Below are 19,731 nucleotides of genomic sequence, written 5' to 3'. Positions count from 1 at the left end.
CCAGCCTCGTTGTCCTGTAGGAGAACTGCTCCAATCCCCAAATCGCAAACATCTCCTGCTAATTGAAATGGTTTATTAAAGTTCGGTGCAGTTAATACACATTTATTTGTTAAAATTACTTTCAGTTTTGCAATGGCTGCCATTCCATTTTCATTTATTGTTGGACCAAGTTAGTTAAGGATGTGGCTGCTTTCATAATATTAGATCCAAATGCCAAAGGACCTCATTATCTCTCTCATTTCGCTGGCTGTCAATGGACGGTTAGGAAAGGGGCTTTCAGATCTTCATGTTGTTACTTCAACAGCCAGACTCCTCCCCAAAACCCAGTTCAAAACTGTGGCCTCTCCCTGACAGACTGGCCATCTCACTGCAATGTCCCAGTTCCTAGTGAACATCTGCCACCTCCCTGAGCATTCGGTCTCTCCCAGACTTGGTGGAACCAGTTCCCAGGGACTGTCCTTATTAATGACCAACGTCTGTCTGTTTACATGCACTGCTCTTCCCCAGTGTTGAAGAATCTATGGAATTGTTTTGATCAGAATCAACATGCAAATAACTTCCACGTCTGGCCTCATAAATGAAGCCAGGTTTGTTTGTCTTCCTCAGGTAACAGTCCTCAGTTTACAACTCTAAGCAAAGATTGATAAAATAAAATAAAAATCATTAAAAGTCACCAAGGATTCTAACATCATTGGCTACAATATTTCAAGGAGACAGCTCACCAGTACTTTCTCAAGGGCAGTTAGGAACAGACAAGAAATGCTGGCCTCACTTGTGACACCCTCATCCCATGAATGACTAAAAAAATCAGCAGTGCCTGTGAAGTCGTCTGAACAGCAAATGGAGGCCCAGGCTTTTGGGACTTACAGAATCAAGCTATCTGTGCAGTTGGTTTTTGCCGGTGATCGTGTTCTGCACAAGTTCACCTCCCCCACCCTTCTTTCTCTCACTTTGACAGCACTTCCCTCTGTTGCTTCCTCCCTCAAGTGTCAATCAAGCTTCCCCTTCAGTACAACAATGGTCACTGTGTCAACCACTTGGTGTATGAGCAGGTTCCACAATCTAACCACTCCCTGCAGAGAAGCTTTTTCTGAATCCCTTGGTGATTTGGTGCTGACTATTGTATTTATGGTTCATAGTTTCAGGGTCCTCCACATTTCCTGTTTTTTGATCCTATCGTACCAGTTATGAAATCCAATGAGTTGGTTCATCTTTGTGGAGATTTTAAGCAAATGGTTAACCATATAAATACTTATTGAATATTCATTCAGGCAGCCATTTTCTATTCAAAAACATTGATGAAGCAAGGTGAATCTTTCTCAACCAACCTCACCTGATCAAGCTCGGGTCCAAACCCTTTACTACAATCAGTGATAACTGAACCAGCTGCTTCTCATAAGAGACTGGAACCGAAGTTGTATCCTTAATTTGGAAAGGTTTCCCGGTATGAGGTTCTCAATCTCGCTGAGGTCTTGTGTAAACCTAAGAGTTGGAGTCCAGGGCAAATTTTGTTAAAGACTGGTTGTATGATCACTGCAACGGCCATTCTGGTATTGACCTCAACTAGAATAGATCGTCATTTAACCGGACTCCATTTTTGATTGGTTCTGATTTTGGTGTCACTAAGCAATTTAATTATTCTACACTAGATGTAGATGGACTTTCCTGGACACTGACTGATGAGTTCTCTTACTCAGTTTAGGTCAAGTGAGACTCTTTTACTATCTCGAGTCCTGATTCCTGCAGCAATGACAATGCTGTGCCGGCCTGGATCCTGAAGAAAGTTTTCACTGTTTGGTTGAAGCTTGGTTTTGTTTTGGGGTTTTGCTCTGGGCTGACCTGGAGTCCCTCTGTTCAGGATATGTCCTGAGTGAGGCTGTTCAATTGCCTTCACTCAGGTGGTGGTTCCCTAAGCTCAGTCAGTCTAGTGCGGGAGCCCACTTCCAGGGGAATATCCTACTACTCATCGGCTCCACTTGCTGCATTTTCCATTGGTAAAGCCAGTTGTACTGCTTGTTTGAAGCTAGTTGGCACTTTTGCATGGTTACATTATTAATCTCACCCCTGTTGTCACTGAAATAATTCCACAAAAGCTGGTATTTAATCACCAGGTCAACCCTTATTTACATGTGGAGAGTCCTTGGCATTGATCCAGCCCCCTCAGAGTGAACAGGATATCTCACACTCCTGTTCTTCTCTTCCAGCCAGGACTCCCTGATTGGACCAGATTACCTGCACCAATTAGGGAACTCAAATTCTGTGAGGCCCACCTGACTGACCTTGTTATAATCTCTATACACTCCTGATAGTTTTCAAGAGATTTGCTTGATCCCAGTTGTTTATAACTCACAAAAGATTCCTTATTATTCTTGAGCATAGCCTCAATATCTTTGTTCATCCATTATCCCAGACTCCGACCAGCCTTACTCTTCAATGTAACAGGAACATCATGTCTCTGAACTGTCATTATCTCAGTTTTGCAAACTCCAATTTCCAGTCGTCCCTTTACCTGTGAACAGTTTACTCCAATCAAGTTTGAAAGTTCCTGTCCCATGCCATCAAACTTTGCTTCACTCTAATTATATACTACTTTACAATGCCTACACATTTTCATAACTAATCTAAAACTAACAAAATGATGATCACTGCTCCCAAACGTTTCAGTCGCTCACCTTACTTTCCAAGAGAATGTCACATTTTGCTCCTTGTCTGATAGGGACAGATACAGATTGAGACAGAAAATTTTCTTGAACACATTTAACAATTTCCTCACTTGTCCAAGCACCGAAAACTATGGCAGTCCCAGTCTCTATCTGGAAAGTTAAAATTGCCTTTTATTACAACCCTATTATTCTTACATAGAGCTGAGATCTCGACATTTTTGCTCCTCAATTTCCATCTGTCTATTGAGGGCAGATAGAGCAATCCCATCAAGGTGATCATTCCTGAGGTTAATAACATCGTGAGGAGCATACAGACAGTGAATAACAAAGGTCTTTGTCTCAGGGTGGGGGGAGTTCAAAGCAAGGGGCATATTTTTAAGGTGAGTGGAGAAAGAATGAAGAGGGACATGATGGGCAAGTATTCACACAGAGGGGGGTTTGTATGTGAAATGGACTGCCAGAAATAAAACGTTAGATGCAGGTACAGTTACAACATTTATAGGAAATTTGTATAGGGACATGAATCAGAAAGGTTTAGAGCGACACTTTGGCTCAGTGTTACGCACTGCTGCCTCACTGCACCAGGGGCCTGCATTCAATTCCAGCCTTGGGCGACTGTCTATGCAATGTTTGCACATTCTCCCTGTGTCTGCGTTGGTTTCCTCTGAGTGCTCCAGTTTCCTCCCACAATCCAAAAGATGTGCAGGTGAGGTGAATTAGTTAGGGGTAAATGTAGAATCCAGGCACCCTGAGTGTCCTACTTAAACGACAGAGTCAATAAGACTGGGTAACAGCCATTGGAAGAGGGCAGGCAGAGGTGACCCTAATTCCCACATCAGTACCACAGCTTGGGTCGTTCCTGGGGCTGGTGATCTATTACAGGAAGTTCATACATAACCTGACGTCCATCCTGGCACCTTTGTATCAACCTGCTTGTGGTGCCTGCTTGTACACACATCAGAGTAGTGTGAGCTGATTGGTGGCCCGGTGGAGAGGCATAACCAATTAGAGATGTATCCGGGACTTTGACTTCTGCAGAACGTAAATATACCCAGAGAGGGAAGTCACTTGGGCGTTCATATTTGGAGTCAGCACATTCTGTTAATACCTATATGAATGCAAATTTCTAATAATCACAGACCACAAGCTCCTGTTATGTCTTCCTAAAGAGGATAAGACAGTGCTGCCCATACCTTCAGGTCAGATTCAGCAATGGGCTTGAATATGAAGTGGGTTTAATTACAATTTGGACACTGTCCGGGAGCCCAAGTAACAAATGTGGATACATTGAGCCACCTCCCACTGGCAGAACACCATCGATGGTACCACCACTGGAAAAGTCCGTGAAGGTTTTAAATTTTCTGGACACACTTCCAGTCACAGCTGACAATATCAGACTTTGGATGGAGACAGATCCAAACTTGGCCAACCTGAAATAGCTGGTGTGCTGGGGGAAACCAAAGGGTCATCACAACCAGAAGTGAAACCTTTCTCAACCACAGGAGAGGATGGCAGATTATTATGTGGAGCAAGAGTGTCTGCCCCGAGTCAAGGTCATCCAGGGGTTTCCAAAATGAAGATGTCAGCCGGGTGGACCTCATAGGATATGAGTTCCCTGACTGGGGTTGTTAGTTTAAGAACAGGAATGTTAGCGATTCTGTTCACTCTGAGAGCTTGCTGCGAGGGAGCTGGATCAGGGTCAGGACTCTCCCTGTGTAAATAAGGGGTGACTTGGTGATGGGATACTGGTCTCTGTGGAGTTATTGCGGAGTGTAGGGGAATTCTAAAGAGGGATATCAGGAGGGAGGAAAGTGCATATGAGATAGCCATGGCAGAAACTGTTCAATACAGATAATCCAAAGAGCAACTGGGGAAAGAACAGGGCCCCTTAAAGATCAATGAGGTCATCACTGTGTGGAACCACGGGAGATGGGAGGGATACTAAATGAACACTTTGCATTTGTGTTTATTGTGGAGAAAGGAATGAAGGCGAGGGAACTTGGGAAAATAAATATTGATGGCTTGAAAACAGTCTGCATTTCAGAAGAGGAAATGCTGGAGTTCCTGAAAACATAGCGGTGAATAAATCATCAGGACATGGTCATGTGTATCCCAGGGCATTATGGGACGTTGGGGAAGAAATTATGGGGCCTCTAGCTGAGATATTTGCATCATCTGCATCCAAAGGTAAGGTGCTGGAGGACTGGAGGTTGTCTAACATTATGCCTTTATTGTAGAAAGGCTGCAAGGAGAAGCCTGGGAACTATAACCCTGTGATTCTGACATCACTGGTGGGTAGGTTCTTGGAGGAGGTTCTGAGAAATAGGATTTACAGGCATGTGAAGAAGTTAGGACTGTTAAGGAATATAATGTGGAGGTGCCGGTGTTGGACTGGGATGGACAAAGTTTAAAAACCTCACCGAACACCAGGGATAAGGGATAGTCAGCACTGCTGTGTGCAGGGGAAATCATGTCTCACAAACTTGATTAAATGTTTTGATGATATAACCAGAAAGATTGATGAGGGCAAGATGGGAGATGTTATTGACTTGGTCATTTTACAAAGCCTTTGACAAATTCCGCATGGTAGACCATTAGTAAAGTCAGATCACATGGGATTCAGGGGAAGAATGTGAATTGGATACAAAATTCATGTGATGGTAGGAGACAGAGGGTGGTGATGGGGTTTTGTTTTTACATTGTACCATGTGGCCTCATTTGAAGAATATTCTAAGATATCATCCATCTTATTACAGCAATTGACTCCTTGATCAATGTCGCAATACCCCCTCCTCTTTTACATTCCCCTTCCCCCACGTGTCTCATCTGATGGTTCTATACCCGGGACATTGTGCTGTCAATCTAGTAGGAGAAAGTGAGGACTGCAGATGCCCCCACGCCGATCTCCGTTCGCAAGCCTAACCCCGCCCCCCACGCCGAACCCCACCCCTGCCCCGATCTCCGTCTCCGCCCCGATTCCCGTCCCCACGCCTAACCCCGCCCCACTCCAGCTCCAGCCCCACACCAGTCCTAGCTCCCAGCCCTGCTGTGTGTTCACCATCCCTCCAGACCTCCCCCTCTCTGAGGATGAACGATCGGTCCTCGGCAGAGGTCTCACCTTCATTCCCTACGCTCTCGGATTAACGAGTTCAACATGCGGCGAGACATTGAACAATTCTTCCGCCGCCTTCACCTCCGCGCCTACTTCTTCAAACAGGATTCTCGCCCACCCACTGACGTCCCCTTCTTCCGCCTCCAACACACCCCATCCACCTGGACGCCCCGTGCTGGCCTCTTACCTGACCTCGATCTCTTCATTGCCAACTGCCGCTGCGACATTAACCACCTCAACCTCTCCACCCCTCTCACCCACTCCAACCTCTCATCCTTGGAACGTGCAGCCCTCCATTCCCTCCACTCCAACCCCAACCTCACTATCAAACCAGCAGACAAGGGAGGCGCGCTAGTAGTTTGGCGCACTGACCTTTACACCGCTGAGGCTAAATGCCAGCTCGCGGATACCTCCTCCTACTGCCCCTTGACCATGACCCCACCTTCCACCACCAAACCATCATCTCCCAGACCATCCATAACCTCGTCACCTCAGGGAATCTCCCATCCACCACTTCCAACCTCATAGTCCCACAACCCCGCACCGCCCATTTCTACCTCCTGCCCAAAATCCACAAACCTGACTGCCCCGGCCGACCCATTGTCTCAGCCTGCTCATGCCCCCCTGAACTCATCTCTGCATACCTTGACACGGTTCTGTCCCCCTTAGTCCAAGAACTCCACACCTACATTCGGGACACCACCCACGCCCTCCACCTCCTCCATGATGTTCGCTTCCCCGGTCCCCAGCGCTTTATCTTCACTATGGACATTCAGTTCCTGTACACCTCCATCCCCCATCACGAAGGACTCAAGGCCCTCCGCTTCTTCCTTTCCCACTGTACCAACCAGTACCCTTCCACTGACATCCTCCTTCAACTGACTGAACTGGTCCTCACTCTGAACAACTTCTCTTTCCAATCCTCCCACTTCCTCCAAACCAAAGGAGTCGCCATGGGCACCCGCATGGGCCCCAGCTATGCCTGCCTCTTCATAGGATATGTGGAACAGTCCATCTTCTGCAGCTACATTGGCACCCCCCCCCACCTTTTCCTCTGCCACATCGATGACTGTATCGGTGCTACCTCGTGCTCCCATGAGGAAGGTTGAACAGTTCATCCAACACTTTCCACCCCGACTTCAAATTTATCTGGACCATCCTTCCTCCCCTTCCTAGACCTCAACATTTCTATCTTGGACGACCAAATCAACACGGACATTAACTATAAACCGACCGATTCCCACAGCTACCTAGACTACACCTCCTCCCACCCTGCCCCCTATAAAAACGCCATCCCATATTTCCAATTCCTTCGTTTCCGCCACATCTGCTCCCAGGAGGACCAGTTCCAATACCGAACAACCCAGATGGCCTCCTTCTTCAAAACTGCAATTTCCCCCCAGACGTGATCGACAATGCCCTCCACTGCATCTCCTTCACTTCCTGCTCCTCCACCTTTGAGCCCCACCCCTCCAATCGTGACCAGGACAGAACCCTACTGGTCCTCACTTACCACCCCACCAACCTCCATATACATCATATCATCCGTTGACATTTCCACCTCCAAACGGACCCCACCACCAGGGATATATTTCTCTCCTCTCCCCTATCAGCGTTCCGAAAAGACCACTCCCTCCGTGACTCCCTTGTCAGGTCCACATCCCCCACCAATCCAACCTCCACTCCCGGTACCTTCCCCTGCAAACGCAAGAAATGCAAAACTTGCGCCCATACCTCTTCCCTTACCTCCCTCCAAGGCCCCAAGGGATCCTTCCATATCTGCCACAGATTCACCTGCACCTCCACACACATCATTTACTGCATCCGCGGCACCCGATGTGGCCTCCTCTTTCTTGGGGAGACAGGCCGCCTACTTTCAGAGAACACCTCTGGGACACCCAGACCAACCAACCCAACCAACCTGTGGATCAACACTTCAACTCCCCCTCCCACTCCACCAAGGACATGCAGGCCCTTGGACTCCTCCATCGCAAGACCATAGCAACACGAGTAGCAACTGGAGGAAGAGCGCCTCATCTTCCGCCTAGGAACCCTCCAACCACAAGGGATAAACTCAGATTTCTCTAGTTTCCTCATTTCCCCTCCCCCACCTTATATCAGTCCCAACCCTCGAACTCAGCACCACCCTCCTAACCTGCAATCTTCTTCCTGACCTCTCCGCCCCCACCCCACTACGGCCTATCACCCTCACCTTAACCTCCTTCCACCTATCGCATTTCCAACGCCCCTCCCCCAAGTCCCTCCTCCCTACCTTTTATCTTAACCTGCTTGGCACACTCTCCTCATTCCTGAAGAAAGGCTCATGCCCGAAACATCGATTCTCCTGCTCCTTGGATGCTGCCTGACCTGCTGTGCTTTTCAGCAACACATTGACACCTCTGCTGTCAATCTTGCCCCACCCTAAAGAAGCCTTCCACATCCATCAAAGTTTTATCTGCAAATCCACCAATATCATTTGTTGAATCCATTGCTGCCGATGCGGTCTCCTCTACATTGGGGAGACTGGACGCCTCCTAGCAGAGCACTTGAGGGAACATCTCCGGGACACCCGCACCAATCAACCCCATCGCCCTGTGGCCCAAAATTTCAACTCCTCCTCCCACTCTGCCAAAGACATCCAGGTCCTGGGCCTCCTCCACCGCCGCACCCTCACAGGAAGAGCGCTTCATCTTCTGCCTCGGAACACTTCAACCCCATGACATCGATGTGGACTTCACCAGTTTCCTCACTTCCCCTTCCCCCACCTCACCCCAGCTCCAAACTTCCAGCTCAGCACTGCCCTCATGAATTGTCCTATCTGCTAATCTTCCTTTCCACCTATCCACTCCACCATCCTCTCTGACCAATCACCTTCTTCCCCACGCCCATGCACTTATTGAACTCGATGCTACCTTCTCCCCACCCCCACCCCCTCTCATTTGTCTCTCCACTCTGCAGGCACCCTGCCTCTATTCCTGATGAAGGGATTTTGCCCGAAACATCGAGTTTCCTGCTCCTCGGATACTGCCTGATCTGTTGTGCTTTTCCAGCAACACTCTAATCTCGACTCTGGTTTCCAGCATCTGTTTTTGCCTGTTTTTACCTCAGTCCTTGTTTTTATCTGTTTATACCCACTCTCCACAATGTCTCTGCAATAACAACTAAATCATATACTAATGTGTTAATCTACACCCTCAGCTCATCTGCCTTACTCACAAGTAAATGCCATCCAGCCATGCCACACTCGCTTATGCCCTCACTTGATGATATTCACACTGCCTTCTGGATTTCCTTGGATCGTCTTCTTGGGTCAGTTAGCTTGGTTGGCTGGACAGTTGGTTTGCGATGTGGAGTAATGCCAATAATGTGGGTTTAATTCCCATACTGTCTGTGGGAAACATGAAGGTCTCAGGTTCTCAACCGTGCCCCTTGTCTGAGGCAGAGTGGCCCTCAGGTTAAATCACCATCAGTCACCTCTCTCTAATGAGACAGCAGTTCTCTGGAATTATGACTGATTTATTTTTTTTACTTCAGTTCTCCTTCTTCATGTCTCTGTGTATCACCTTCACCCTCTGCAATACTTTCACTGTGTACCCCATCCCTCTGCTACGCCTGATGAATGAGCCAGGTTGCTGAAGGCTGGCTCGGTAATAGAGTAGAAGGTGATGGGAAATAGAAAAGGTTCTGCAGGGAGGGCCCTGAGTCCTGCTCTTCAGATCACTCTGGGTCTCCTGGAAACTCTCAGGCACCAAAAACTCTCATCAACCAACAGCAACAAACACCCACAGTCAAACCACAAACCCCCTGAAACCTTCTGTTGTGCTCCAGCCTGTAGCTCATTCCACACTGTCCCAGGTTAGTTTATAAACCATGACTGAACAATGTTATATATTTTCTCATCATACAACAGATTCAGTGTTTTACCTCACTGTTTGGTGTCTGTGCTGTGTTCATATCCTCTCTCTCTCTCCCCCCTCACAGCTTTGTCTGCTTCTGGTTGGTCAATGACAATCGCGGATGGAGTGTGGGCTGAGGAAGGAGGCTCCGCTGTCTTACCCTGCAGCTTCACCCACCCTGACACTCACCTCACACTCACCGGCTCCATCTTATGGTACAAGGGGAGATCACGGTCTTATATCTTTAAGTGTACATATCCTGGTCCAGACCATTCCCAGGGTGAGCTGTGTGAGAATGTGAGACAGTGGGACGGTGGGAATCGATTCAGATTCGTGGGGATTCTCACCAACAAAGATGCCTCAATAATGATGGAGGGACTGAGCCGGGAGAATGCTGGTTCCTATCGGTGTCGTGTGGAGCTCAATATCGGCAAATTTGGATCTGGAAAAGGAACAAGCCTGAAAGTGAAAGGTGAGCAACAATGTTCTGATATGTCACTGCGCTGACAGCTCAATGGGGACAGGCTCCACAAGGTCCAGGAGCTCTTGGGTTGGGTTCTTCTCCTGGGCTCTTCCAGTTGGTCTCAGGCAGGAGGCAGTGAGAAGGACAGAGAGAGAGAGAGAGAGGGAGAGACCAGGCTGGGATTTACAGACCAATCCATTTCTGACTCTGAAACCTCCCACAGTCACTCATTTGCTGTGGTCAGACGGATTCAGCTTTTTGGGGCAGGGAACAGACACAACATCATCAAGGATTCAAGCTCCAAGACCCCCTTCCCAATGAGAGTCCTGCTCTATCAGCATTGGGTGAGAAAAAGAGATCCATAAATTCCGAGCCCTCATTGGATGAGCACGTCTCAGAGTGAGAGAACCCTCAGGTCACATTGGATGAAAACCTCACTGTTTCTATCTTCACTTTCTATTGGCTGAGCAGAAAATAGATGGATGGGGGGAGAAGGACTGTGCAGAGGCTCATGTCCTGGGAAATACTTTCCAATCCAAGGCAGATTGTGAAATTTGAATTTGAAAGGAATCTCGACTGAAAAACTAGTTTAATAAAAACCATGTAGACACCTCTGACAAAAAAAAACGTGATTCACTCATGTCCTTCAGGGAGGGAAATCTGTATCCTTAATGGTCTGACCTACATGTGACCCAATACCTACTGTAATGAGGTTGACTCTCAACTGCCCCCTGAATGACTCACTCTGTTGTGGACAAGGAGTGAACCCAGGAGTGTAAATGGAATTGTGGTTCCAAGAGTAGGCCACAGGCTGGAGATCGTGTAAATTAACACACCTCCTGACTCCAAAGCATATTGACCAGTTAGAAGTGTGATGGAATACTCCCCACTTGTCTGGAAGAGTGCAGGAAAATATATTGCTCTCCTGTCACTGTTACTGGGTAAAAATCCTGGAACTCCCACCCCAACAGTATTGTAACAATAAAAATAACAAAAAAATACACTGCAGCAAGGCAGCAACACTTCCTCCACCAGCACCTTCCAAAGTAGTGACCTCTATGACCTCAGTGTAAAAAATGGCATCAGATGCAGACCATCCTGACTGGGAAGTATAGTTATCTTTTCATTGTTCAGGGGGACGTGGGTGTCACATGCTCGGTCAGCCTATATTGGCCATCCCTAATTGCCCTGGAGAAGGGAATGGTGAGCTGCCTTCTTGATCTGCTGCATCCCCTCAGCTGCAGGGAATTCACGATAAGGTTGGTTAAGGATTCCAAGGGCTTTGTCCCAGTCACACTGAAGTAATGATGAAATATTCCCAAATCAAGATGGTGAGTGTATTGGAGGGAAGCTTGTAAGTGGTGATGTTCTCATGTATATAGTGGAGGGAAAGTCATTGATGATACAGCAGGAGATGATTAGGCCGAGGACACTACCCTGAGGAACTCCTGCAGGGATGTTCTGGAGCTGAGATGACTGACCAACAACCACAACAATCTGGGTTTGATTCCAGTCTGAGGTAACAGTCTGTGTGGAGTTTACACATTCTCCCTGTGTCTGTGTGGGTTTCATCTGGGAACTCTGGTTTGCTCGCACAACCCAAAGATGTACAGGTCAGGTGAATTAGCCATGCTAAATTGCTCATAGTGTTCATGGATATGCAGGTTAGGTGGATCAGTGCAGGGTAAATGTAGAGTAATAGGTTCGGGTAGGAGAATGGGCCTGGGTGGGTCACTCTTCAGAGGGTTGGTGTGGACTTGTAGGGCCAAATGGCCTGCTTCCACAATGAAAGGATTCTATGAACCATCTTCCTCTGTGCCAGGTCTGATGGAAACCCATGGAGGTTTCTCCCCTCGGCTTCCCACTGGCTCAGGTTCCTTGATGCTACACTCGCTCAAATACAACCTTGATGTTAAAGGCAGTCACTGACACCTTCCATCAGTTCAATTGGCCTGGTCAGACCCACATTGCTTTTTGTGGACAGGGTATACCTGGGTAGATGCCAGTGTCATAATTAGAAGAAGAACAAATAACAATACAGCACAGGAACATGCCCTTCCATCCCCCAAACCAGCACTGACACATTTTGCCTTTCCATACTAAAACTGTCTTCAATTACAGGATCAGCATCCTTTCCTATTCATGTATTCATCCAGGTGCTTCTGGAATGCTGCTATAGTGTCTGCTTCCACCACCTCCACTGGCAGTGTGTTCCAGCCACTCACCCACCCTTTGTGTGAGAAACCTGCCTTGTACATCTCTTAATACCACCAGCACCTCCCTCCCCCCAACCCTCTCCAAACCCCAGCCCCATATCTAAAACCCATGTCCTCTAGTAATTGACCCCTCTACTCTGGGGAAAAGCCTCATATATTCCACTTTGCATGTTCCACTTTATACCTGCCATTCACAATCTTATAAACTTCTATTAGGTCGCCCCTCAACCTCCTGTGTTCCAATGAAAACAAACTCAGTCTATCCACCTGTTCTTCACAGCTAAAATCCCCCATTCATGACAATCTCCCGGTAAACCATTTCTGTACTCTCTCCAAAGCATCCATATCCTTCTGGTAGTGTGGTGACTAAAACTGCACCTAATATTCCAAGTGTGGCCGAACTAAAGTTCTTTAAAGCTGCAGCATAACTTTGTCTGTCATTATACTCAATGCTCCTCCCAATGAAGGCAATGATGCTGTGGGCCTTTTTCACTCCCTTATCTGTCTGCGTTGCCACCTCCAGTGAGCTGTAGACCTGCACATCCAGATCCCTCTGCGTTTTAATCCTCCTCAGGGTTCTGCCATTCAGTGTTTAATTTCCACCTGCACTTGACATTCCAAAATACATCAGTCACATTTGTCTGGATTAAATTCCATCTGCTATCAAACAGATCTGTATCCTGCTGAATCTTCTGACAATCCTTCTCACTATCCTTAACTCCACCAATCTTTGCATCGCCTGCAAAATTACAATTTAGACCCGACATATTTTCCTCCAAATCATTGGATAGACCATGAACAGCAGACGTCCCAGCACTGATCCCTGTGGAACATCACTTGTTACAACCCTCCATTCCATTGTTACCCTCTGTCTCCTATGACTAAGTCAGTTCGGTGTCCACCTTGCCAGCTCACCCCGATACCATGTGACTTCACATTTTTACCAGTCTGCAGTGAGGGAACTTGTCAAAGGCTTGACTGAAGTCCATGGAGACAACATCAACTGCTTTCTGTACTGGAACAGCTGGTTCAGCAATTGTCCCCCACCATTCAGGACTGTCTAGAGCAGGACTGCAGAGCCATCTGATCCATTGATTATGGGGTGGCTCTGTTGTGTGCTGTTTCTGTTGTTTGATGAGCAAGTAGTCCTGGGGATCTGGGTGTTGGCCTCACACATATCAGTTTGCCTGGTGTTGCATACAGTCAAGGTTAGAGTGGTGCTGGAAAAGCACAGCAGGTCAGGCAGCATCTGAGGAGCAGGAAAATCAATGTTTCAGGCAGGAACCCTTCATCAGGAATGTGGCTGATGCAGGGCTCCTTCCTGAAAAGATGATTTTCCTGCTCCTTGAATGCTGCCTGACCTACTGTGCTTCTCCAGCACCACTCTACTCTTGACTCTGATCTTTAGTATCTGCAGTCCTCACTTTCACCTGGTATTGCATGCAGCAAAATCACATGTCTTTTCAGTGATCTCCCAGCCTGACGGGAATGTTGGTGTGGGGGGTGTTAATGTGAATTGTGAGGTGACAGATTGAAGTTCAATGGGCTTACAATGTTATCTTTAACTTGGGAACTTCATACTGGGGAGTCCCGGGGCAACTCCCTCCTGACGGTATACCACTGTGCCTCCACCTCTGCTGGCTCTGTCCTGGTGGTGGGTCAGGCTGTGTCCAGGGACAGTGATCGTGGTGTCTTTGATATGGTAAGTTATGGTTCTGTGAGTTTGACCATGTGAGGCTGTTAGTCGACCCGTCTGTGCACTAGCTCCTGGATGTTACTGAGGAGGCCTTTGCAGGGTTGACAGGGCTGGGACTGTTCTCACTGTTATTGGTGCCTTGGTCAATGCAGAGAAGTCTGAGTCTATTTGTACTCTTTTGGCATTCCTTCACTGTTGCTGGGTCAAAGTCCTGAAACTCAATCCCTTAAATTACTTTGGATAACCCCGACACCTCAGGGCTGCAGCAGTTGAAGAAGGCAGCTTCTCTTGGGCAATCAGGATGGACAATAAATGCACATCATCTGGGCCAGTGACACCCATGACCAAATAAAACAAAAGTAGAAATTAATGAAACAGCGAACATCCTGAGGAAAATACAAACAAAAATCTGCAGATGCTGCAAATCAGAAACAAAAATGGAAACTGTTGGAAAAGCTCAGCAAGTCTGGCAGCACCTGTGGAGAGAAATCAGAGTTAATGTTTCAGGCAGAGTGACACTTCCTCAAGATCCTGAGGAGCTTGACAATGCAGTTTCTGAGAGGATATTTGCTCTTGTGAACAGAAGTCAAACAGGAGAACAATTACAAAATAACAGATTACTGATTTAAATAAGAATGAGGGAACATTTAATCTCAAAGCTCCTCTTTTAAGTTCATGAAGCAAAGATCCACATGGCTGGTTATCCCCCCTCCTCCTGCACCCAAATATTTTACTCAGTGTAGGAAAATGTAATCTGGACTCTGAGTTTAAATTAACCTGTGCTCATTTCAAAGGTCACAGGTTGGAGCTGGTGAATGGTTACATTAGGAATGACACCAGGGGGCTCTCCTTCACACAGAGTGTGGTCAATACTTTGAAAGTATGTGATCAACAGAGTGAGTGGGGAGGCTGTAAAATCCTTGACCTTCTTTAAAGAATATTAGTATTGAGCATCGGGCGGAGGGTTCTGCATGAATGAATTCAGGAGGGTTCAATGGATCCGATCTGTAAGTACCTTCAGCGGTCACACGGCACCAGGTTATAGTCCAACAGGTTTATTTGAAATAACAAGGTTCAGAGCACTGCTCCTGAATCAGGTCAAGTCCTGGTGCAGTGTGACTTCTGACTTTGTCCACCTCAGTGCAACACTGGCACCCCCACATCATGGAAGTATCTTGTAATCAAGGTATTCAAATTGAGTGACGAGGAGACATTTTGATCAGAGAGACTCTTGTTGGGGAATGTCTAGGACAGACCTGTTAGAGATGTGAGTGGGGTCTTTAATTGTTCATTTTATTGTGACGTTGAAAGAAATATAACATATTGAAATAAGACTTTCTGCACACTGACCTCATCCATTCTGATGTTTGTCCTTTCCTCAGCTGCTCAGGGAAATGTCTCAGTGGTGAGTGGGACAGAGGGAGATTCAGTTACTTTACCCTGTATCTTCAGTCGCTGGGACTCCCACACCCTGACCACTGTTACCTGGATGAGGAAGGAGCCCTACCAACACATTGTTACATTTACAGCCCAATCACAGGGAAATTGGACAACTGGACACGGTGGAAATCGGTACGAGCTCATCGGGAACCCAGAGGAGGGAAACGCCTCGACCAGGATAAACCAGCTGAGTGTGAGGGACAATCACACTTACCTGTGTCTGGTGGAATACAGGTCAGAACACAATCTTTTGTATCTGATCCAGAAAGAGACTCGGCTGCAGGTACATGGTAAGAAACCGTTCCCACATTCTTCAGCCTGTAGAAGGTGCACAGTGAGAGTGGAACAGATTCTGTGAATGTTTTGTGATTTGATTTTCTGGTGAAAGGACATGGAACTAAAACATTAACCCTGTTTCTTTCCACAGGTACTCTCTGCCCTGCTGAGTATTTGCAGCATTTTGATGTTTATTTAAAATTTCCACCATCTGTAGAGTTTTAGCTTTGGGTTTCAAATTTAATTTTAGTCCATATTTAATGTACTATGTTGTGCTGCTATTTTTAGGTGCATTCTGATGTCAGTATTGAAAGACATTGACAGACTCAGAATATTCAGTTATATCTCCAAATGTCCCAAAGTTATACTGACATTGAGATCATCTCCTCGAACAGGAAGGTGCAACAGTCTGATGTGTCCCTCTAGGTTACAATCTTCATCAGGAATAGTTCCATTAGTGCAACTACATTCCCAGTGTCCATCTGACTGTGTGAGGCATCACAGCCATGTGGGACTTATCCGCGCCCTGCATTCACACATGGGTTATAAAGGAAGGTGGTGGTATACTGTTACTGTCACTGGACGACCAATCCAGACACGCAAGTCTGTGGCTATGGGTTCAAATCCCATCACAGCAGAAGGTGAAATGTGATTAAATTTTTTTAAAATCTGGAATTTGAAGGAAAGTCTAACCTAATGGCTGAGATTTGGAAATTCTGATCTGATTCCGTTGTACACTTCAGGGAATCTGGAGTTTGGTTCAGTTAGCTGGATGGTTGGTTTGCAAAGCAGTGTGATGCCAACAGTGTGGGTTCAATCCCTGCATTGGCTCAGGTGACCATGAAGGACCCTCCTTCTCAACTCTCTCCTCACTGAGGTGTGGTGGCCCTCAGGTTAAACCACCACCAGTTCTCTCTCACTCTCTCTCTCTCAAGAGAAAGCAGCTCATGGTCTGGTCGGAATATGGCGACTTGATTTAGAGAATGAAATCTGCCATTCACACTCAGTGTCATGTGTTGCCATATGCACAATATTGAGACCTCTCTCTCCATCAGCACCACCTCACACAGGCTTAGGGCTGCTCATAATTCACCAACTCTGCACAGTCCACTTCTACCTGCGCCTTGAGAAAACAAAACACAGACTGGGTGACCACTTTGCAGAACCGAAATGTTCGTCCACAAAAATGATGCTGAGCATCAGTTGCCTGCCAGATCGACACACCAGCTTTTGGGGACCCAGTGACGTTCTGGACTCAATATTGGGGTCAATAATTTTAGGGCCTCAGCACCTTCTCCTATCTCCTTCCCCCAACCCCCACACACCAGGCCTTGTCATGACATGAGCTACTACCAAAACAATCCATTGTTAGTGACGAATGGTCCCCATTAGCAGCTGTTCATTCTCCCAGGCCGACCTTTCCCCTTTTCTTTGTCTGTCCAATTGCTTTTCTCTCTCTCTGGGCTCCATTTCCACTGAGTGTTTACTCCTGCCCCCTCACCCCCCTCCCCATCTTCAGCATCTATACCAATCTTTCCCCAGCTATAATCAGTTATAGAGTCAAACAGCACAGGAGCAGAGCCTTCAGTTCAACTAGTCCACACTGAACACAATCCCACTTGCCTGCGCTTGGCCCATATCCCTCAAAATATTTCTTATTCATGAAATTATCTAAATGTCTTTTAAGCATTGTAACTTTACCCACATCCACCATTTCCTCTGGAAGCTCATTCCACATGAACCACTCTCTGTGTAAAATAAAAACTGCCCCTTATGTCTTTTTAAAATCTTTCTCCTCTCACCTTAAAGATATGCCCCCAGTCTTGAAATCTCCCACCTGAGCAAAAAGACACCTGCCATTCACTTGATCTAAATTCCTCAGGCTTTCATCGATCTTGATAAGGTCACCTCTCAACCTTGTACACTCCAGTGAGAAATGTCCCAGTCGCTCCAGCCTCTTCCGGTAACTCAAGGCCTACTTTATCGGCAACATCCTGGTAAATCTCTTCTGAAACCTCTCCAGCTAAATGTTATCCTTGCAATAACAGGGTGACCAGAACTGGACACAATAGAGGCCTCACCAGCATCCTGTCTAACCTGAACATAATATCCCAACTCCGATTATCAAAAGTCAGAGCAATGAAGGCAAGTGTGCTGAACCACCGTATATATAGATGATGCAAACTTGGAAGAATTCTGTACCTGAATCCCGAGGTCTCTGTTCTACAGCACTACCCAAGGCCCTACTTTTAATTGTGTAAGTCTTGCCTTTGTTTGTTTTCCCAAAGTGCAATACCTCACACTTATCTTAAACTCCATCTGTCACTCTTCAGCCCATTAACCCATTTGATTATGATCTCTTTGTATTCTAAGATAACCTTCTTTCATTGTTCAATGTACCATCAATGTTGGTATCAACCGCAAACTTGCAAAACATTCTTTCTGTGTTCTTACCTCAATTTTTAAAATAAATGACTGACAAAAGTGGGCCCAGCCCTGATCCCCGTGGAACCCTGCTGGTCACAGGCCTCCAGAACAAAACCCTTCCTCCACCGTCACTCTCTGTCTTCTGCCTTTCAGCCAATTGTGCATCCACTTGCCAAGCTCACCCGGAATCCCATGGGATCTAACTTCACTAATTAGTCTACCATGCGGAACTTTGTCAAAGGATTTACCAAAGTCTAAGTAAACAATGTTAACCCCTCTGCCCTCAACAATTTTCTTGTTTACCTCTTCAAAAAACTCAATCAAGTTTGTGAGACACAATATCCCTTGCACAAAACCATGCTGACTATCACTAGAGTCATAGTGCCATAGAGATGTACAGCATGGAAACAGACCGTTCAGCCCAACCCATCCATGCTGACCAGATATCCCAACCCACTCGAGTCCCACCTGCCAGCACCGGGCCCCTATCCCGCCAAACCCTTCCTATTCTTATACCCATCCAAATGCTCTTAAATGTTGCAATTGTACCAGCCTCCACAACTTCCTCCAGCAGCTCATTCCATACATGTACCACTCTCTCTGCGAAAACTTTGCTCCTTAGATCTGCTTTATATCTTTCCCCCTCACCCTAAACCTATGCCCTCTAGTTCTGGACTCCCCAACCCCAGGGAAAAGACTTTGCCTATTTATCCTATCCATACCCCTCATAATTTTGTAAACCTCTGTAAGGGCACCCCTCAGCCTCTGATGCAACAGGGAAAATAGCCCCAGTCTGTTCAGCCTCCCCCTGAAGCTCAAATCATCCAATCCTGGCAACATCCTTGTAAATCCTTTCTGTACCCTTTCAAGTTTCACAACATCTTTCCAGTAGGAAGGAGACCAGAATTGCACACAATCTTCCAACAGTGGCCTAACCAATGTCCTGTACAGCTGCAACATGACGCCCCCGGCTCATGTACTCAATACTCTGACCAATAAAGGAAAGCATATCAAATGCCTACTTCACTATCCTATCTAACTGCGACTCCACTTTCAAGGAGCTATGAACCTGCACTCCAAGGTCTCTTTGTTCAGCGACACTCCCTAGGACCTTACCATTACGTGTATAAGTCCTGTTAAGATTTGCTTTCCCAAAATGCAGCACCTTGCATGTATCTGAATTAAACTCCATCTGTCACTTCTCAGCCCATTGCCCCAACTGATCAAGATCCTGTTGTAATCTGAGGTAACCCTCTTTGCTGTCCACTACACCTTCACTTTTGGTGTCATCTGAAAACTTACTAACTGTACCTCTTATGCTCGCATCCAAATCATTTATGTATATGACAAAAAGTAGTGGACCCAGCACTAATCCTTGTGGCACTCCACTGGTCACATGCCTCCAGTCTGAAAAACAACCCTCCATCACCACCCACTGTTTTCTACCTTTGAGCCATTTCTGTATCCAAATAACTGGTTCTCCCTGTATTCCATGAGATCTAATCTTGTTCATCAGTCTCCCGTGTTGACTATCCCTAATCA

The 19,731-nt window shown here is 46.7% G+C and overlaps 1 protein-coding gene across 1 annotated transcript in view; it reads left to right on the top strand.

The window, feature by feature from the left end:
* Positions 1 to 19,731, top strand: part of LOC132829852 (uncharacterized) — a 105,121-nt gene that overhangs the window by 55,964 nt on the left and 29,426 nt on the right. Inside the window, exons 6-7 of the mRNA XM_060847237.1 lie at positions 9,757 to 10,143; positions 15,429 to 15,776. Coding sequence (XP_060703220.1) covers positions 9,757 to 10,143; positions 15,429 to 15,776 — 735 coding nt within the window. The remainder of the gene's footprint in view (positions 1 to 9,756; positions 10,144 to 15,428; positions 15,777 to 19,731) is intronic.

Source organism: Hemiscyllium ocellatum, chromosome 2 (genome assembly GCF_020745735.1).
Source record: "Hemiscyllium ocellatum isolate sHemOce1 chromosome 2, sHemOce1.pat.X.cur, whole genome shotgun sequence".
In the NCBI taxonomy this organism is placed as follows: Eukaryota; Metazoa; Chordata; class Chondrichthyes; order Orectolobiformes; family Hemiscylliidae; genus Hemiscyllium; species Hemiscyllium ocellatum.
This window is presented reverse-complemented; position numbering and strand designations above follow the sequence as displayed.